Source organism: Thalassophryne amazonica, chromosome 9 (genome assembly GCF_902500255.1).
Source record: "Thalassophryne amazonica chromosome 9, fThaAma1.1, whole genome shotgun sequence".
In the NCBI taxonomy this organism is placed as follows: domain Eukaryota; kingdom Metazoa; phylum Chordata; class Actinopteri; order Batrachoidiformes; family Batrachoididae; genus Thalassophryne; species Thalassophryne amazonica.
Genome location: NC_047111.1, coordinates 57,174,939 through 57,196,747, shown reverse-complemented (window position 1 = coordinate 57,196,747; position 21,809 = coordinate 57,174,939). Strand labels below are relative to the sequence as shown.

At 48.1% G+C, this 21,809-nt stretch overlaps 1 protein-coding gene across 1 annotated transcript in view; it reads left to right on the top strand.

Annotated features, from left to right (window-relative positions):
• The window catches only part of LOC117517924 (titin-like), a 167,291-nt gene that overhangs the window by 130,628 nt on the left and 14,854 nt on the right, over positions 1-21,809 (top strand). The window contains 2 exon segments of the mRNA XM_034179057.1: positions 1,747-1,867; positions 19,646-19,745. Of these exon segments, the coding sequence (XP_034034948.1) occupies positions 1,747-1,867; positions 19,646-19,745 (221 nt within the window).

Here is a 21,809-nt window from a genome sequence, read left to right as displayed (position 1 = left end):
TATGCTGCGTTTACACATAACGACGACAAGTCACGAATGCCACGAAGTACACATTGGCCGCTGATCACGAATGTGATTATTCGGGGCAGAGGCGTCAGGTGTCCTCAGGAACTGCTGCCACCTGTTACCACACGTTACAATTAATGGCACATGTTGCCGGAGAATTATCAGGAACCATTACGCACAGTCAAGAATAGTGTTCCGCGTTGTTACGCGCTATTGCGCGTAACAGCGCATCGTTAAGTTCTGTCACGTTGTGAAAGAGGTGAATTGTCTCCACACACACACCCATATTCATCCAACCGAATTCAGATCGCTCCAGTTTTTCAGAAGAACTTTGTGACTGCATGCGTAGTTGGGCTCTGTGCCATGGAGTGGCGCAGAGAGGAGGAGGAGGACAGAGCCAGATGTGTGGCTTCATGCGGCTCTCGTCTGGCGCATTTTCCCAAACATCAGGCACATGCAGCAGGTGGAACACCTGCAGGAGCGCGCTGAAGACCACTGAAATTTGACTTTTAGCTGACTTGGTGTCAGCAATGAAACTGAATGTTGTGCAGCAGGGTTTAATTGTGCGCACGCTTCTTCCTCCGCCGGACTGGAGGAGGTGCAGAGATGTCGGGCAGCACGTGAGTGTCCTCTCGCTCCTCTGGTTGCTCAGACTCCTTCTCCTGCTCATCGGTTACAACAGCAGGTGGAACACCTGCAGGAGCGTCCTGAGGAGCTTCAGCAGGAACTGTGGAACGACATTTGGAGCCGAGTTAAATTCTGCGCACATGACAGAAAACTGATTCATCGTGCGTGCAGTGAAATGTGACGCCGCGTTACAAGTCGTGTCAAAACTTGACAGTTTCCGTGTCACTTCGTAATAACGCGTGACAGTTTGGGCTCCAAGAACCATCACAGGAACCACTACGAACGTTGTCACGTTCTATTAAGGATCACTACTCATCAAGACGGATCAACACGCTCAGTTGCGACCTCCACGACGTGAGACGAAATGAGGGTGGTGTGTGACATTCGTGGAAGATTTTTTGACAGGCAAAAACATGCTCCACGAATATCAAGAATATCACGCACCAACACGCACTATTAAGAAACCTATTCAGATGTGTTAAGTCACATTAAGAATGTCAGGAATGTGTCACGAATGACAGAAAAATGACATTCGTAATGCGTCTTGCTTATGTGTAAACGCACCTTTAACCACTAGACCATTACCTCCCCCAAAGTGGAAGTGATTCTTATTAATGGAAAAGAAGAAAATGATAGAGAGCACCAAGCTGCCTTGTCTCTTTAAGCTTTGTTCCAGAATACACGATTTTTGAACCACAACACTACAATAGCTGTAAAATCATGGCAGGTCCTTGGGATGTTCTTGGTGGTGTCTTGTGGTCTTGGTGCATCTTGAACACGCTTGATAAGTTCTGATGGTATAAGATGTCGCTTTAAACTGTTTAAAATAGTTGGGAACTATCAAGTAATTTATACAAATCCTCTTATTCTTGGATATTTGTGTCAAGTCGCGAAGTAAGTCATTCCCACAAATTCTAATATATTTTTCAATCCATCTGGTGTCTATGTCTAATCTTTTGACCCTCTATTTCTTCTTCCCCCTTCCCCTTCTTTGTTTACTTCCTGACGCCTTTTACCTTTGATCTCCTTCATACCCTTTGTGTCCATTTGTCACTGTCTTATGTTCATGTGGACTGTCTGTCTGTCTGCCTGTCTGCCGGGGCTTGGGGTCAGTGTCTGCAGGACACCAGCCAGTATGTGTTGAGTGAGATGGCTGTGTTGGAGACAGAGCAGAAACACATTGACAGCAGAGCTGCTGTGGTGGAGAGGCGACTGCGAAGCCTCATGGAAACAGGTGAGTGAAGGCAACAAGTGTTACTGAGCCTCGTTGGCGGAGTTTGGCAGCACTTCAGTCTCATAATCTGAAGGTCGTGATTTCGAGCCTCACATGGGGCAGGTGTTTAATTTTGGCAGCACAGTGGCTTCGTGGTTAGCACTGTTTCCTCACAGCAAGAAGGTCATGGGATCGATTCCCACCTGTGGCCTTTCTGTGTGAAGTTTGCATATTCTCCCTGTGTTTGCATGGGTTTCCTCCAAAAGCTCCGGTTTCCTCCCACATTTAAAGACTTGCAGGTTAGGTGATTGGAAACTTTGTAATTGTCCAGGTCTCCCTTGCAAAAGAGATCTCAGTGTCAATGGGACTAACCTAGTTAAATTTAAAAAAGTGACAGAGAGCACGATATGAACATATACTGTATACCGGACAAAGCCTGCGTGACATTACCCGTAGGTGTTGTGTCTGCGCCCTTTATCCATGTCTTTCCCTGATGTTAGTGTTTGGGTATTCAGTCCCCTGTCTCTTTCTCAGTCTTCATCGGGTGTTGTCTTCTGTCTGTGTCTTGTGTTTGGTTATCACTGTGTTGACTCCCCTGTCATGGGCTGTCATCCATGTGTGTCCTCCTTTTGGTTCACCATCTGTCTATGTCCTTGGTCTGTCTTTCCTACGTCTTTGTGATTAGTCCTCTGTCTATGTTTCGTCATCAGGTTTCCCTTGTCCTGCGTCCACCTGTTACTATGTTTTGTTCCCCCAGTTCGCACCCTTCAATTTTTGAATTCCACATTTATTTTCTGCTTTTGTTTCTTGATTTAGTTTTTGGTTATTCTTTAGTTCTGGTTATAGTTTGATTCTTGATTGCCTCCTTTTTGTGTTAGTTCTTCATATTAGTTTTCCTGATGTTACACTTTGTACATCTTTGAGTTCCATGGTTGTTTTTGCTTTTGTGTAATTTGTTTTGTATTTGGTTTTGTGAGTCCTATATCTTTGGTTGTGTTTTATTATTAGGTTTTAGTTCTTCTCACCTTCAGATGTCTGTTTAGTTTTTTGTCACCTTGTGTTTGTTTAGTTGTCACACGTCTTTTGTCCATCTCCCTTAGTTCGCACACCTGTTGTTTATTAGTTTGTTAGTATTTAAGCACTCACCTGTTCTCTGTTAGTTGCTGGTTCATTCCCTCTGTCTGCTCTTCGTGTTGTTTTGTAAGTATATTTATGGTCTCAGCTATTTTCCTGTGTCATCGAAACCTATTTTGTTTAGTGTTAGTTTTTCCCTGAATTTTTACTGTTTTGTGCTACCTCTGTATTTGGATTTACTTTTCATTTTGCCTCACTTGCTTGTTAGACTGTTTGGACATTGCTTGGACAATAATCACCTGAGTTTGGACACACCTGTTTGATCACTGTCTGCAAATTTGGCTACACTACAACAGTCAAACACAATCAATCAATCAATCAATCAGTTTTATTTATATAGCGCCAAATCACAACAAACAGTTGCCCCAAGGCGCTTTATATTGTAAGGCAAGGCCATACAATAATTATGTAAAAACCCCAACGGTCAAAACGACCCCCTGTGAGCAGCACTTGGCGACAGTGGGAAGGAAAAACTCCCTTTAACAGGAAGAAACCTCCAGCAGAACCAGGCTCAGGGAGGGGCAGTCTTCTGTCGGGACTGGTTGGGGCTGAGGGAGAGAACCAGGAAAAAGACATGCTGTGGAGGGGAGCAGAGATCAATCACTAATGATTAAATGCAGAGTGGTGCATACAGAGCAAAAAGAGAAAGAAACACTCAGTGTATCATGGGAACCCCCCAGCAGTCTAAGTCTATAGCAGCATAACTAAGGGATGGTTCAGGGTCACCTGATCCAGCCCTAACTATAAGCTTTAGCAAAAAGGAAAGTTTTAAGCCTAATCTTAAAAGTAGAGAGGGTGTCTGTCTCCCTGATCCGAATTGGGAGCTGGTTCCAGAGGAGAGGAGCCTGAAAGCTGAAGGCTCTGCCTCCCATTCTACTCTTAAAAACCCCAGGAACTACAAGTAAGCCTGCAGTCTGAGAGCGAAGCGCTCTATTGGGGTGATATGGTACTATGAGGTCCCTAAGATAAGATGGGACCTGATTATTCAAAACCTTATAAGTAAGAAGAAGAATTTTAAATTCTATTCTAGAATTAACAGGAAGCCAATGAAGAGAGGCCAATATGGGTGAGATATGCTCTCTCCTTCTAGTCCCCGTTAGTACTCTAGCTGCAGCATTTTGAATTAACTGAAGGCTTTTCAGGGAACTTTTAGGACAACCTGATAATAATGAATTACAATAGTCCAGCCTAGAGGAAATAAATGCATGAATTAGTTTTTCAGCATCACTCTGAGACAGGACCTTTCTAATTTTAGAGATATTGCGTAAATGCAAAAAAGCAGTCCTACATATTTGTTTAATATGCGCTTTGAATGACATATCCTGATCAAAAATGACTCCAAGATTTCTCACAGTATTACTAGAGGTCAGGGTAATGCCATCCAGAGTAAGGATCTGGTTAGACACCATGTTTCTAAGATTTGTGGGGCCAAGTACAATAACTTCAGTTTTATCTGAGTTTAAAAGCAGGAAATTAGAGGTCATCCATGTCTTTATGTCTGTAAGACAATCCTGCAGTTTAGCTAATTGGTGTGTGTCCTCTGGCTTCATGGATAGATAAAGCTGGGTATCATCTGCGTAACAATGAAAATGTAAGCAATGCCGTCTAATAATACTGCCTAAGGGAAGCATGTATAAGTGAATAAAATTGGTCCTAGCACAGAACCTTGTGGAACGCCATAATTAACCTTAGTCTGTGAAGAAGATTCCCCATTTACATGAACAAATTGTAATCTATTAGATAAATATGATTCAAACCACCGCAGCGCAGTGCCTTTAATACCTATGGCATGCTCTAATCTCTGTAATAAAATTTTATGGTCAACAGTATCAAAAGCAGCACTGAGGTCTAACAGAACAAGCACAGAGATGAGTCCAATGTCTGAGGCCATAAGAAGATCATTTGTAACCTTCACTAATGCTGTTTCTGTACTATGATGAATTCTAAAACCTGACTGAAACTCTTCAAATAGACCATTCCTCTGCAGATGATCAGTTAGCTGTTTTACAACTACCCTTTCAAGAATTTTTGAGAGAAAAGGAAGGTTGGAGATTGGCCTATAATTAGCTAAGATAGCTGGGTCAAGTGATGGCTTTTTAAGTAATGGTTTAATTACTGCCACCTTAAAAGCCTGTGGTACATAGCCAACTAATAAAGATAGATTGATCATATTAAGATCGAAGCATTAAATAATGGTAGGGCTTCCTTGAGCAGCCTGGTAGGAATGGGGTCTAATAGACATGTTGATGGGTTGGATGAAGTAACTAATGAAAATAACTCATACAGAACAATCTGAGAGAAAGAGTCTAACCAAATACCGGCATCACTGAAAGCAGCCAAAGATAACGATACGTCTTTGGGATGGTTATGAGTAATTTTTTCTCTAATAGTTAAAATTTTATTAGCAAAGAAAGTCATGAAGTCATTACTAGTTAAAGTTAAAGGAATACTCGGCTCAATAGAGCTCTGACTCTTTGTCAGCCTGGCTACAGTGCTGAAAAGAAACCTGGGGTTGTTCTTATTTTCTTCAATTAGTGATGAGTAGTAAGATGTCCTAGCTTTACGGAGGGCTTTTTTATAGAGCAACAGACTCTTTTTCCAGGCTAAGTGAAGATCTTCTAAATTAGTGAGATGCCATTTCCTCTCCAACTTACGGGTTATCTGCTTTAAGCTGCCAGTTTGTGAGTTATACCACGGAGTCAGGCACTTCTGATTTAAAGCTCTCTTTTTCAGAGGAGCTACAGCATCCAAAGTTGTCTTCAATGAGGATGTAAAACTATTGACGAGATACTCTATCTCACTTACAGAGTTTAGGTAGCTACTCTGCACTGTGTTGGTATATGGCATTAGAGAACATAAATAAGGAATCATATCCTTAAACCTAGTTACAGCGCTTTCTGAAAGACTTCTTGTTGTGAAAGTGACGTGACACGGACCCACAACAGGGGGCGGTAATGAACGGACAATGGATAAGCCAAAAGTAACAATTTAATGTTGTGAATCGCACAACGACGTACAGACAATAACAATATGGTGGACTGTCAATCATACACCAGGTGACGTGTGGGCAGGCTCGACAATAGAAGACGCCTGGCGAGAGAAGAGCTGGATCCCCACACAGCTTCCACCACCAACGGAGCTGAAGAACACCGGAGCCACCAAGCCCTGCGCCCCAGGTGGCCGCTGTCTTCAGCAGTCAGACCCGGTACTACTGGCAGAAAACAGAGACAGTCCTGATGAGTGTGAGTTCGCAAACTCAGTAATCCTACAGTCAGTGTTCAGTAAAGGAGGGAGAACCTCCACCTCCAATCACACACTCGTGCAGCTCTTGTTTAACCACTTATCTTGGTTTGGGGTGTGAGGCGAAGCCGTCGCTGATCACACCAAACGCCAATCCCGCAGATAAGGCAGAACACCACAGGATAACGGCTGCAAAAGAAGTTCAGGTTATCACTCAATGATTTGAGTCAGCAGAGAAAGTTACCTGAATGGTAGCTGATTTCTCGGCGGGGAGGTGGAGTTGCAGTCCGGCCTTTATGGTGGTGGTGATGAGTAGTGGATGAGTGACAGCTGGTACGGATGATGAGTGACAGCTGTCACTCCTGGTTGCTCCGACGCCCTCTCGTGCTTGAAGCCCGCACTTCAAGCAGGGCGCCATCTTGTGGTGGTGGGCCAGCAGTACCTCCTCTTCAGCGGCCCACACAACAGGACCCCCCCCCCTCAACGGGCGCCTCCTGGCGCCCGACCAGGCTTGTCCGGGTGCCGCCGGTAGAAGTCGGCCAGGAGGGCCGGGTCCAGGATGAAGCTCCTCTTCACCCAGGAGCGTTCTTCGGGTCCATACCCCTCCCAGTCCACCAAATACTGGAACCCCCGGCCCTTCCGACGGACATCCAGGAGCCGGCGCACGGTCCAAGCCGGCTCCCCGTCGATGATCCGGGCAGGAGGCGGCGCCGGTCCGGGGGTACAGAGGGGTGAAACGTGGTGAGGTTTGATGTGTGACACATGGAAAACCGGGTGGATCCGCAGTGAAGCTGGCAGCTTCAGCTTCACTGCGGCTGGACTGAGGACTTTGAGGATGGGGAAAGGTCCAATGTCCTTCAACTTTTGGGATTCCACTTGCAGGGGAATGTCCTTTGTGGAAAGCCAAACCTCCTGCGCAGGCTGATACGCAGGGGCCGGGGCACGCCGGCGGTCTGCATGGTTCTTTGCCCTCGTCCGGGCTTTGAGCAGGGCAGAGCGGGCGGTACGCCACACCCGACGGCACCTTCTCAGATGGGCCTGGACCGAGGGCACCCCGACCTCTCCCTCCACTAGCGGGAACAATGGGGGCTGGTACCCCAAACACACTTCAAATGGGGAGAGGCCGGTGGCAGACAAGACTTGGCTGTTATGAGCGTACTCAATCCAGGCCAGATGGTCACTCCAGGCCGTCGGGTGCGCGGAGGTCACGCAACGGAGGGCCTGCTCCAGTTCCTGGTTAGTCCGCTCTGCCTGCCCGTTCATCTGGGGGTGGTACCCAGACGAGAGACTGACGGTGGCCCCCAGTTCCCTACAGAAACTCCGCCACACCTGGGAGGAGAACTGAGGACCACGATCCGTGACAATGTCTGATGGAATCCCATGCAGACGCACGACGTGGTGGACCAGGAGGTCTGCAGTCTCCTGGGCCGTCGGGAGCTTCGGGAGGGCCACGAAGTGGCCCGCCTTGGAGAACCGGTCCACTATCGTTAAGATGGTGGTGTTTCCCTGGGACGGCGGGAGGCCCGTGACTAAGTCCAGGCCGATATGAGACCAGGGGCGACGAGGCACAGGCAGAGGCTGGAGGAGACCTTGGGCCTTGTGGTGGTCGGCTTTGCCCCTGGCACAGGTGGTGCAGGCCTGGACATACTCCCAGACGTCGGCTTCCATAGACGCCCACCAGAAGCGCTGCCGGACCACTGCCACGGTCCTTCGCACCCCTGGGTGACAGGAGAGCTTGGAACCGTGACAGAAGTCAAGGACCGCAGCCCTGGCCTCTGGTGGGACGTACAGTTTGTTCTTCGGACTGGTCCCCGGGTCCGGGCTCCGTGTCAGGGCCTCCTGGACGGTCTTCTCCACGTCCCAGGTAAGGGCGGCCACGACAGTGGACTCGGGGATGATGGTTTCAGGGGGGTCTGACAGCTCGGTCTTGACCTCCTCTTCGTGCACCCGGGACAGGGCGTCAGATCGTTGGTTCTTTGTCCCGCGGCGGTAGGTGATCCGGAAGTCAAAACGCCCAAAGAACAGCGACCAGCGGGCTTGCCTGGGGTTCAGACGCTTTGCGGTCCGGATGTACTCCAGGTTCCGATGGTCCGTGAAAACCGTAAATGGTACCGATGCTCCCTCCAACAGGTGTCTCCACTCCTCAAGAGCCTCCTTCACCGCAAGAAGTTCCCGATTGCCGACGTCATAGTTCCGTTCAGCTGGGGTCAACCTGCGGGAAAAGTAGGCACATGGATGGAGAACCTTGTCGGACTCCCCGCTCTGGGATAGCACGGTTCCTATCCCTGAGTCAGAGGCATCCACTTCAACAACAAACTGGCGCTTGGGATCGGGCTGCACCAGAACCGGTGCAGTCGAGAACCGGCGTTTCAACTCCCTAAACGCGGCTTCGCACCGATCCGACCAGGTGAAGGGGACTTTGTGGAGGTCAGGGCTGTCAGGGGGCTAACTACCTGACTGTAACCCTTGATGAACCTCCGGTAGAAATTTGCAAAACCGAGGAACTGTTGTAGTTTCCTACGGTTCGTTGGTTTGGGCCAATCTCTCACCGCCGCAGCCTTGGCCGGATCAGGGGCGACGGAGTTGGAGGAGATGATGAACCCCAAGAAGGACAAAGAAGTGCGGTGGAACTCACACTTCTTGCCCTTCACAAACAGCCGGTTCTCCAACAACCGCTGTAGGACCTGACGTACATGCTTGACATGGGTCTCAGGATCCGGAGAAAAGATGAGTATATCGTCTAGATATACGAAGACAAACCAATGCAGGAAGTCCCGCAAGACGTCATTAACCAATGCTTGGAACGTCGCGGGCGCATTGGTGAGGCCAAACGGCATGACCAGGTACTCAAAGTGACCTAACGGGGTGTTAAATGCCGTCTTCCACTCGTCTCCCTCCCGGATCCGAACCAGGTGATAAGCATTCCTAAGATCCAATTTCGTGAAAATTTGGGCTCCATGCAGGGGCGTGAACACTGAATCCAACAGAGGTAACGGGTATCGGTTGCGAACCGTGATCTCGTTCAGCCCTCTGTAATCAATGCATGGACGGAGTCCGCCGTCCTTCTTGCCCACAAAAAAGAAACCAGCACCCATCGGGGAGGTGGAGTTCCGGATCAACCCGGCAGCTAACAAGTCCCGGATGTAGGTCTCCATTGATTCGCGTTCCGGACGTGAGAGGTTGTACAGCCTGCTGGACGGGTACTCAGCGCCCGGTATCAAATCAATGGCACAATCGTACGGACGGTGCGGGGGCAGCGTGAGTGCCTGATCCTTGCTGAAGACGTCAGCAAGATCGTGGTACTCAGCCGGCACCGCCGCCAGATTGGGGGGGACTAAAACCTCTTCCTTAGCTGTCACACCGGGTCGAACCGAGGATCCTAAACACTCCCGGTGGCAGGTTTCGCTCCACTGAACCACAACCCCAGATGGCCAATCAATCCGGGGATTGTGTTTTAACACCCATGGAAAACCCAAAATCACTCGGGAGGTAGAAGGTGTTACATAAAACACAATCTCCTCCCTGTGATTCCCAGACACCACCAATGTCACTGGCTGAGTCTGGTGTGTGATTAGTGGAAGAAGGGTGCCATCTAGTGCCCGCAACGACAATGGTGACGGTAAGGCCACTAGAGGGAGCCCAACCTCCTTTGCCCATCTGCTATCCAGCAGATTCCCCTCCGACCCCGTGTCCACCAGTGCTGGGGCGTGAAGGGTTAGATCCCCACTCAGGATCGTGACTGGGATTTGTGCAGATCGTCGGGGTTTCCCCACGTGGGTGTTGTGACCCACCCTTAGCCCAGTCTCTAAGGACGAGTGCTGCTGTTTTGACCGTTTGGGGCATTCTCTCTGTGTGTGCTCAGTAGAGCTGCAGAGAAAACACTCTCCACGGATCAGCCTCCTTTGTCTCTGATCTGATCGTTTTTTGGCCCTGCTCGTCTCCATAGCAACGTCAGCAGGGGGAGCTGTTGTCACGTGGAGAGCCCTGGCAGTGGAGCGTGGGGAAGTCGGCTCCCTTTCAGACCCGGGAGGAAGAGGGACGGCGTGTACTTGACCACGCCTCTCGTCTCGCTGCCATCGGTGTTCCGTTAATCGGTTGTCTAACCGTATAACCAGGTCAATAAGCCCATCTAAATCCCGCGGCTCGTCCTTCGCCACCAGGTGCTCCTTAAGGACCAGAGACAGTCCGTTTACAAAGGCGGCGCGGAGCGCAACAGCATTCCAGCCGGCTCGCGCTGCCGCGATGCGGAAGTCGACTGCATACTTCGCTGCGCTCCGACGCCCCTGCCGTATCGACAGCAGCACACTTGAAGCGGTCTCGCCTCTATGAGGGTGGTCGAACACCTGTCGGAACTCCCTCACAAACTCAGTATAAACCGTTAGGAGCCGTGAATTCTGCTCCCAAAGCGCCGTAGCCCAGGCGCAGCCACCCGGCTAGCGTCTGACGCGTACATGACGGGACGCTGTGAAAAGACGAGCGAGCACTGCATCAAGAAGTCCGCGCATGTCTCCACACAGCCTCCGTACGGCTCCGGAGGGCTTATGTATGCTTCAGGGGACGGTGGGAGGGTTCACTGAATGACCAGCGGAATGTCTGTTTCTGGCACACGGTCAGCAGGAGGAGGTGCTGCAGCAGCGACCTGAGCACGCGCTTCCACCTGGGTGGTGAGAGCCTCTATCCTACGATTGAGAACACTGCTCTGCTCGGTAACTAAGTCCAACCGAGCGGTAAAGGCGGTTAAGATGTGCTGCAGCTCACCCAACACGCCTCCTGCTGGCGCCTGTGCACCTCGCTCTTCCATTGGCTGTTCAAGCGATGGTTGACGCCCCTCGGGATCCATGACGCTGGCCGAGAAATCCTGTTGTGAAAGTGACGTGACACAGACCCACAACAGGGGGCGGTAATGAACGGACAATGGATAAGCCAAAAGTAACAATTTAATGTTGTGAATCGCACAACGACGTACAGACAATAACAATATGGTGGACTGTCAATCATACACCAGGTGACGTGTGGGCAGGTTCGACGATAGAAGACGCCTGGCGAGAGAAGAGCTGGATCCCCACACAGCTTCCACCACCAACGGAGCTGAAGAACACCGGAGCCGCCAAGCCCTGCGCCCCAGGTGGCCGCTGTCTTCAGCAGTCAGACCCGGTACTGCTGGCAGAAAACAGAGACAGTCCTGATGAGTGTGAGTTCGCACACTCAGTAATCCTACAGTCAGTGTTCAGTAAAGGAGGGAGAACTTCCACCTCCAATCACACACTCGTGCAGCTCCTGTTTAACCACTTATCTTGGTTTGGGGTGTGAGGCAAAGCCGTCGCTGATCACACCAAATGCCAATCCCACAGATAAGGCAGAACACCACAGGATAACGGCTGCAAAAGAAGTTCAGGTTATCACTCAATGATTTGATTCAGCAGAGAAAGTTACCTGAATGGTAGCTGATTTCTCGGCGGGGAGGTGGAGTTGCAGTCTGGCCTTTATGGTGGTGGTGATGAGTAGTGGATGAGTGACAGCTGGTACGGATGATGAGTGACAGCTGTCACTCCTGGTTGCTCCGACGCCCTCTCGTGCTTGAAGCCCGCACTTCAGGCAGGGCGCCATCTTGTGGTGGTGGGCCAGCAGTACCTCCTCTTCAGCGGCCCACACAACAATTCTAGTGTAATGAAACCTATTCCCCACTGCTGGGTAGTCCATCAGAGTAAATGTAAATGTTATTAAGAAATGATCAGACAGAAGGGAGTTTTCAGGGAATACTGTTAAGTCTTCAATTTCCATACCATAAGTCAGAACAAGATCTAAGATATGATTAAAGTGGTGGGTGGACTCATTTACATTTTGAGCAAAGCCAATTGAGTCTAATAATAGATTAAATGCAGTGTTGAGGCTGTCATTCTCAGCATCTGTGTGGATGTTAAAATCGCCCACTATAATTATCTTATCTGAGCTAAGCACTAAGTCAGACAAAAGGTCTGAAAATTCACAGAGAAACTCACAGTAACGACCAGGTGGACGATAGATAATAACAAATAAAATGGTTTTTGGGACTTCCAATTTGGATGGACAAGACTAAGAGTCAAGCTTTCAAATGAATTAAAGCTCTGTCTGGGTTTTTGATTAATTAATAAGCTGGAATGGAAGATTGCTGCTAATCCTCCGCCTCGGCCCGTGCTACGAGCGTTCTGGCAGTTAGTGTGACTCGGGGGTGTTGACTCATTTAAACTAACATATTCATCCTGCTGTAACCAGGTTTCTGTAAGGCAGAATAAATCAATATGTTGATCAATTATTATATCATTTACTAACAGGGACTTAGAAGAGAGAGACCTAATGTTTAATAGACCACATTTAACTGTTTTAGTCTGTGGTGCAGTTGAAGGTGCTATATTATTTTTTCTTTTTGAATTTTTATGCTTAAATAGATTTTTGCTGGTTATTGGTGGTCTGGGAGCAGACACCGTCTCTACGGGGATGGGGTAATGAGGGGATGGCAGGGGGAGAGAAGCTGCAGAGAGGTGTGTAAGACTACAACTCTGCTTCCTGGTCCCAACCCTGGATAGTCACGGTTTGGAGGATTTAAGAAAATTGGCCAGATTTCTAGAAATGAGAGCTGCTCCATCCAAAGTGGGATGGATGCCGTCTCTCCTAACAAGACCAGGTTTTCCCCAGAAGCTTTGCCAATTATCTATGAAGCCCACCTCATTTTTTGGACACCACTCAGACAGCCAGCAATTCAAGGAGAACATGCGGCTAAACATGTCACTCCCGGTCCGATTGGGGAGGGGCCCAGAGAAAACTACAGAGTCCGACATTGTTTTTGCAAAGTTACACACTGATTCAATGTTAATTTTAGTGACCTCCGATTGGTGTAACCGGGTGTCATTACTGCCGACATGAATTACAATCTTACCAAATTTACGCTTAGCCTTAGCCAGCAGTTTCAAATTTCCTTCAATGTCGCCTGCTCTGGCCCCCGAAAGACAATTGACTATGATTGCTGGTGTCACTAACTTCACATTTCTCAAAACAGAGTCGCCAATAACCAGAGTTTGATCCTCGGCGGGTGTGTTGTCGAATGGGGAAAATGGTTAGAAATGTGAACGGGTTGGCGGTGTACACGGGGCTTCTGTTTAGAACTACACTTCCTCCTCACAGTCACCCAGTCGGCCTGCTTTCCCGGCTGCTCGGGATCTGCCAGAGGGAAACTAACGGCGGCTAAGCTACCTTGGTCCGCACCGACTACAGGGGCTTGGCTAGCTGTAGAATTTTCCACGGTGCGGAGCCGAGTCTCCAATTCGCCCAGCCTGGCCTCCAAAGCTACGAATAAGCTACACTTATTACAAGTACCATTACTGCTAAAGGAGGCCGAGGAATAACTAAACATTTCACACCCAGAGCAGAAAAGTGCGGGAGAGACAGGAGAAGCCGCCATGCTAAACCGGCTAAGAGCTAGTAGCTGCGCTAAGCTAGCGGATTCCTAAAAACACACAAAGTGAATAATGTGTAAATAATTTAGAGGTGATTCAGCAGAGGGAGTGCTTTAGTTAAGGCACGTGAAGATTACACTGTGAAACAAATCGTTATCTAGGTAACTAGATCAATCTAACTGCGCAGATTAAACAGCTAACAGATACAGCAAAACACCGCTGTGCTCCGAAACAGGAAGTGATACAATACCGCAGTGAGAGCCAACCACCAGTAGAGGCAAGCAAGTCAAAGTCCCAACAACACAAGGCTTTTTATAGAAACCTGAAACAGCCAATGTGAAGCCCCAATCTGGGTGTTACTATGTTCGCAGCGGTGACAGCATTGACTTTGGCTACGTCACAATGAATGCATAAATGATAAATAGGTGGGGCGTGGGTGGTTCAGTTTGTGATACAGGAAGCCTAAACACGCCCCTATCTTTGAGCCTGGATCACCAAAGACATGTTTACAGCCTGATACAAAAAAAAATTGGTTTTGGCATTTTCTTCCTCCATGACAACTGTATAGGGGAAGATTTTTTTTCTAACTTCTTAGTTTAAAATGTTTTAAGCCACAAAATTATTATTTTTAATTTTACAATTATGTAATTTTACAGTTATCTTTTCCATCATCTCCTCTACTTAAGACACTCTTTGGCTTCTTGAAAGTCATCATCCCTACTCTTATTCATTTGATACCTTAGGAGCTCTCTTAAGGCCTAAGCTGCTTTGCGGACAGCATTCATCTTACCAAGGGAAAATCCTAAGAAATGTCTAAGAATTCAAGGAATTCTAAGATTTGTCTTAGAAAAATGTCACTAGGAACTATTTTTAGCCTTAGGTTGCTTTGTGGATATTTGCCAAAAGGTACCTGAAGGAAACAAAATTTTCTGGTCTGATAAGACAAAGATTGAACTCTTTGGTGTGAATGCCAGGCGTCATGTTTGGTGAAAACCAGGCACCATTCCTACAGTGAAGCATGGTGGTGCTGTGGGGATGTTTTTCAGCAGCAGTAACTGGGAGACTGGTCAGGATTGAGGGAAAGATGAAGCAGAAATATACAGAGACATCTTGGTTGAAAACCTGCTCCAGAGCGCTCTTGACCTCAGACTAGGGTGACAGTTCATCTTTCAGCAGGACAGTGACACTAAGTACACAGCCAAGATATCAAAGGTGTGGCTTCAGGACAACTCTGTGAATGTCCTTGAGTCGCCCAGACCTGAATCCAATTGAACATCTCTGGAGAGATCTGAAAATGGCTGTGCATGATGCTCCCCATCCAACCCGATGGAGCTTGAGAGGTGCTGCAAAGAGGAATGGGCAAAACTGCCCAAAGGTAGATGCGCCACGCTTGTGGCATCATGTTCAAGAAGTCTTGAGGTTGTTCTTGGCATCCTCCTATCTTGGAAGACAATGGAGCCTTGCACCATGTGTCAGTCAGTGTTTGTGCTGCAGCTTCTGCTGTGGCTGAACAGACCAATGCATGACAGGCACGTCCTGTTACAGTTGCTGCAGATGAAGTGGGCACTGACTGCTGACTTTGTAGTCTGCATGTCCTGTGTTCCTCCTAGTTGGTGTTCCTATTTTCCTCGGCTTGCTGGATGCCAGCCTTCATGATGTGATATCAGCTGGTACAGTTTGAAGCTGCCATCTACAGTTCAGCAAGGTTGATGCCACCTGCCCTACGGTCGCGTTTGCACACACCTTGAAGCATAGCGCAGATTGTCCTGTGGGCCTTGATCCAGTGGCCAGCTTGCTGCCATGTCTTTGGGGATACGGCCACTGTCCATCCGGCAGACATGGCCGAGCCAGCGCAAGCGTCTGTGTGTAAGCATGGCGAACATACTTGGCATCCCTGCCCGGACCAGGATATCCTTGTTTGCGACATGGTCTTGCCATATGATGGACAAGAGTCGTCTGAGACAGCGCATGTGGAATGCATTCAGTCTGTGTTCTTGATGAACATGTAGGTTCCATGCTTCACTGCTGAAGAGAAGGGCACTCAGCATAGTCCAGTCTCACTTTTTTTTTTTGTGAGTTAAAAAAGCCCCATCACAAAATTTGACTCATTTCGTAACGGGGCTTTTTTTTTTTTGTAATTCACTTTTTATTGCTTTATGAACTTTAAAACAATAAAACCAACACAACCAACACACACACACAGTGGGACAAGAACAAACCCACTATAGCTACAGTAAATTGTTAACAACAAGAAAAAGGGGAGAAAGAGAAAAAAAAAAAGGGGGGGGGTGTGGCGGGAGAGATATATATACCACGAGTCCCAGATTAATGTTCTCCAACTCTTCCGCTCTCCTCCTACAGTCACCTCTCCCCTCCACTTCACAGCCAAGATCTTTTACAGTCTGAGTATTTCATCCTTCATATGAAAATCAAACTACTACATTTCACGTATCACCCATTTTGTAAGTGGTTCAAATAGGGGCCCCATAATTTCAAAAACACCTCCTCTTGGTCATTCAGTCTAAAAGTCAACCGTTCATAGTTGGCCATTTTGGTCATTTCTTCTAACCATTCATTGATTGGAATAACATTTTTTGATTTCCAGTGTCTAAGGATGATCCTACAACCTGTCACAAGGGCCAATTTACACCATAGGTTCTGCTGACCGGATAACCTCCTTTCACCTATCAAACCTAAAATACACAAGGCGGGGCCCTGAGGCATATCTATCTCCAGAACTTTGTTGATAACTAATATTATCTTTTTCCAAAGGTTCTGTGTCATTTCACACTCATACAGCATGTGTACAAGTGTTCCCTCCCACCTCTCACATCTCCAGCATAACTCCGAGTCACAGAGCTTTAACCTTGCCATCTTACTGGGGGTCCAATACATTCTATGTATAATTTTGTACATAATTAAGCGAGTCTGTGTCTCTCTTGATATCTTATGCCAAGACGTGGTAATTTCTTCCCACTTCTCCCCAACGATCTCACCCCCTAAATCCTTCTCCCATGCCCTCTTAAGAGCCTCAAGTTTGGGTGGATGAGATTTTCTCATGAGACTGTAATATTTAGATGCCCCACCTTTAACCCCCCGGTTAATCTGCATTATTTTTTGTAACTCGGATTGAGTAACTAGTGGAATTTTTTGTTTTTTTGCAATATACAGCTTCGTAACGGCAAATACTTCCAAAAATCCTGTTTGGGGAGTTTGTATTTACTAGCCAATTGTTGAAAGGACATTAAGTTGTCACCCTCAAAAACATCTCCAACATATATAATCCCTGTTATAGCCCATGATTTCCAATACAAAGTTTTTTCCCTACTTTCAACTGCTTATTATGCCAAAGGGGTGACTGTTTAGTAAAAAAAGGGGTCAGAGCCAATAATATCATGTGATCTTTGCCAAGTTTCTTTGGCGAATAACAGTAACGGATTACCAGACGGACTTTCACCTCCAGTTTGAGAGATAAAAGCTCGCAATGGAATAGGCTCCGTCAGTTCCTTTTCAATCAGAACCCAGCCAGGGGCTTGGGCTTCTGTATTGTCTATTTTAGCCACCTGGTTGAGAGAGAAGGCATAATGATCTTCAATCTTCAATTGCAGCATTCATCTTATTTCTGTTTAAACCAGGTCTTTTGCCTCCCCATAAAAAAATTTACTGCTACGTTGAGTTTTTTAAGTAACGGGGATGGGAGACTTATGGGTAGCAAGTGCAAAATATAGTTAATTTGTGGGATAATCATCATTTTCAGGACATTTATTCTACCCAGCAGAGATAATCCTAATTTAGCCCAATTCTGTAAAGTGTTCTCAATTTTCATCAGGGTGGGAAGTAAATTTTCTGTCATAATATCTTTTGTAACGGGGCTTTTTTAACTCACTATTACTAACCCTACTCCTACCCCCAACCCTAACCTTAACCATAACCTAACCCTACTCCTTCCCCCAACCCTAACCATAACCACCCCGACCCCCCGCTTCACTTTTAGTTTTGTGCAGCCATCACGAAATGAATTAGAATCCATTTGTGCTGCCGTGACGAAAATGAGGCGCTTTTCATCACAATATCACAAATCAGTAGATTAATGTATATTTTGTGCTGCTGAATCATGACTTGCTATGAGACTGGGTTCTCAGCACGCAAGGTTGATACATATTCATCTTGGTGTTGATAGTCAGCATGGTGTGGTACTCTCTTCGCAAGACGAGCCACTGCTGTTGCTGCCTTGTCAATCTGCATGTTCAGCTCGGCATCCAGGGAAAGGTTGCTGGAGATGGTGGAGCCAAGGTAAGTAAAGTTGTTGACAATTTTGAGGATGTGGTTGTCTGGTGATTTGACGGGTGTTGCTGACGTCTTGGCCCATAATGTTAGTTTTCTTCAGGATGATGGTGAGGACAAACTCTACGCAGGCGTCCACAAAGCAGATGATGAGTTGCTGTAGTGCTTCCTCTGTGTGAGCAGTGAGGGCGGAGTCATCTGTGAAGAGCATCTCCCTGATGAAGACTTTGCAAACCTTCATTTTTCCTTGGAGGCGTGCCAGGTTAAAGAGGCTACTGTCACTCCTTGTGTGGAAGAAGATGCCATCTTTGGATTGTCGAAAGGCATGGCATAGCAACAGTGAGAAGAATATGCCGAAAAGTGTCAGGGCAAAGAGGCGGCCTTGCTTTATGCTACTCTTGATTGGGAAAGGGTCCGTAGATGATCCGTCTTATTAAATGGGGCCATTCTTGTTGACATGACAGGATGTCATCTTCGGAAGCTTAGAAGGACATCCAGTCCTGTGAAGAAGGGTGAAAAGGCCTGTTCTGCTGGTCAGGTCAGTGAAGGCAATGAATAAGGGGTGACTCTGCTCGTGGCATTTCTCTTGAAGCTGTCTGAGGGAGAAGATCATATCGATCGTCGACCTTGCAGCACAAAAGCTGCACTGCATTTCTGGGTACACTCGCTCAGCGAGCTTCTGCAGTCTGTAAAGAATGACTTGGGTGAAGGCCTTTCCCACTGTGCAGAGGAGAGATATCCCATGATAATTGTTCGAATCGCTGTGGTTCCCTTTGTTCTTATAAAGTGTGATGATCTTGGCATCATGTATGTCTTTGGGTATGGTGCCTTCCAGCATTGCAGCAGAAGGTTATGGAGGTGGCTGAGGAGATGGCCCTCCTTGATAACTTTGATGATCTCGGCTGGGATGCCATCACAGCCTGGTGCTTTGCCGCAGGCTAGTGAATCGATAGCCTTGCTGAACTCCGCGATGGAGGGTGGAGTGTCAAGCTCCTCCATAGCTGGCAGGGGTGATGTTTTCCAAGGCTATGTCAGTGACAACATTTTCCCTGGAGTAGAGTTTCTGGTCATGTTCTGCTCATCTCTCCATCTGTTTGTTACAGTCTGTGGTGATCTTACGTGAGGTTGATTTGAATGGTGCTTGGTCCAAATGCTTTCTTTATACCCTTGTACACAGCATGGGCATTCCCGCAGTCACAAGAGATCTGGATGTCCTGGCAGAGCTTCAGCCAGTACTGGTTGGTGCACTTATGGGCCATTTGTTCCAACCTGATGGGGCTTGAGAGGTGCTGCCAAGAGGAATGGCCAAAACTGCCCAAAGACAGGTGTGCCAAGCTTGTGGCATCATATACAAGAAGACTTGAGGCTGTAATGGCAAAGAAGGTGCATCAACAAAGTATTGAGCAAAGGGTGAAAAATACTTGTGTACATGTGATTTCTTAGTTTTTTATTTTTAATAAATTTGCAAAAAAAAAAACAACTTTTTTCATGTTGTCATTATGGGGTGTTCTGAGTAGAATTTTTAGGGAAAAAATTAATTTACTCCCTCTTTACTGTGAATGCTTTCTGGATGCACTGTATGGACAACCACCTGGAACCAACTGCATTTTGGTATTACTTCCAAAAAAACAAATAAAATGACTGAGTTCTCGGTACAAATTCAGTCTGAACCTGACTTTACAGGCTTGTGATGCATTTCTGTTTTTTGTAGGAAGTGACCGTGATGAAGAAGAGAGACTGATCCAGGAGTGGTTTATGCTGGTCAACAAGAAGAATGCTCTGATACGCAGACAAGACCACCTGGAACTGCTGTAGGAGCTTTGTCACCCAAATGTGCACAAATCTTACACACATTATACATTTATAGTACTGTGCAAAAGTTTTAAGTGCATCAAATGCGCCTCGAAAAACTGAAAAGACTTCTATTACTTATATTAACATTTTCAAAGGAGTAAAATGTGTATGACTACTTTTTCCTTAAAATATACAACTAATGTAGAAGAGTACATTTTAATCAAATTTGGTATTGTTGGGAAGGTGTCGTAGCACGGACCCACAACAGGGGGCGCAAATGAACGGACAATGAATAAGCCAAAAAGTAACAATTTAATGTTGTGACAACACACAACTAAATACACAAAAATTTGTAAAGGTCAATTAACACCAGGTGACGTGTGGGCAGGCTCGAAGATAGAAGACCCCCGACGAGAGAGAAGCCTGCGTCCCACACGGCTTCCACCACCAACGGTCCTGAAGAACACCTAGAGCGCCAAGTCCCCGGAGTCCCCAGGTGGCCTCTGTCTTCGGCTGTCCGACCCTGGTACTGCTGGCAGAAAGCAAAGACAAGATGAATGAGGTGTGAGTCCGCACACTCAGTAATCCACAGTCTGCATCAGTTAGGAGGGAGCACCTCCACACTCCAATCACACACTCGTGCAGCTCCTGTTTAAATCCACTTATCTGGTTTGGGGTGTGAGGCGAAGCCGTCGCTGTCACACCAAACGCCAATCCCACAGATAAGGACGAACACCACAGTTCAGATTATCACTCAACGATATGAGGCAGCAGAGAAAATTACCTCTTCGGTAGTCGATTTCTCGGCGAGGAGGTGGAGTTGCAGTCCGGCCTTTATGGTGTTGATGATGATGATGAATGAATGACAGCTGGTGCTGAGGGTGAGTGACAGCTGTCACTTCTTCTGGGTCTGGCGCCCTCTCGTGCTTGGAGCCCGCACTCCAAGCAGGGCGCCCTCTGGTGGTGGTGGGCCAGCAGTACCTCCTCTTCAGCGGCCCACATAACAGGACCCCCCCCCCCCCAACGGGCGTCTCCTGGCGTCCGACCAGGCTTGTCCAGATGTCTCTTGTAAAAATCGGCCAGGAGGGCCGGGTCCAGGATGAAGCTCCTCTTCACCCAGGAGCGTTCTTCAGGTCCATACCCCTCCCAGTCCACCAGATATTGGAACCCCCGGCCCTTACGACAGACGTCCAGGAGCCTGCGGACTGTCCAAGCAGGCTCCCCATCAATGAGCCGGGCAGGAGGCGGCGTAGGTCCCGGAGCACAGGAGGGGCGAGTAGTGTGTGTGGTTTTGAGACGGGACACATGAAACACAGGGTGGATCCGCAGTGAAGCTGGGAGTTGGAGCTTCACTGCTGCAGGGTGATGATCTTGAGGATTCGAAAGGGTCCAATGAATCTGTCCTTCAGTTTTGGGGAGTCCCACACGGAGAGGGATGTCCTTAGTCGAGAGCACACCTCCTGCCCGGGCTGGTATGTGGGGGCCGGGGAACGCCGGTGGTCCGCATGGGTCTTGGGCCCTCGTCCGGGCCTTTAACAGGGCAGAGCGGGGCAGGTCCGCCACACCCGGCGGCACCTCCTGAGGTGGGCCTGGATCCGAGGGCACACTGACCTCTCCCTTCCACCAGCGAGGAACAATGGGGGCTGGTACCCCAAACATGCCTCAAAAGGGGAGAGGCCGGTAGCAGACGAGACTTGGCTGTTATGGGGCATACTCGATCCAGGCCAGATGGTGACTCCAGGCCGCCGGGTTGCGCAGAGGTGACAACAGCGAGGGCCTGTTCCAACTCCTGGTATAGCCCGCTCTGCCTGGCCGTTTGTCTGGGGGTGGTACCCGACGAGAGACTCACGGTGGCCCCCAGCTCCTTACAGAAAACTCTTCCAAACCGGCGAAGAGAACGGGGACCACGATCTGATACAATGTCCGATGGTATCCCCTGCAGCCGCATACGTGGGGACCAGGAGGGTCTGCCGTCTCCTGGCTCGTCGGGAGCTTCGGGAGGGCCACGAAGTGGGCCGCCTTGGAAACCGTTCCCACTATCGTGAGAATAATGGTGTTGCCCCTGTATGGCGGGAGCCCGT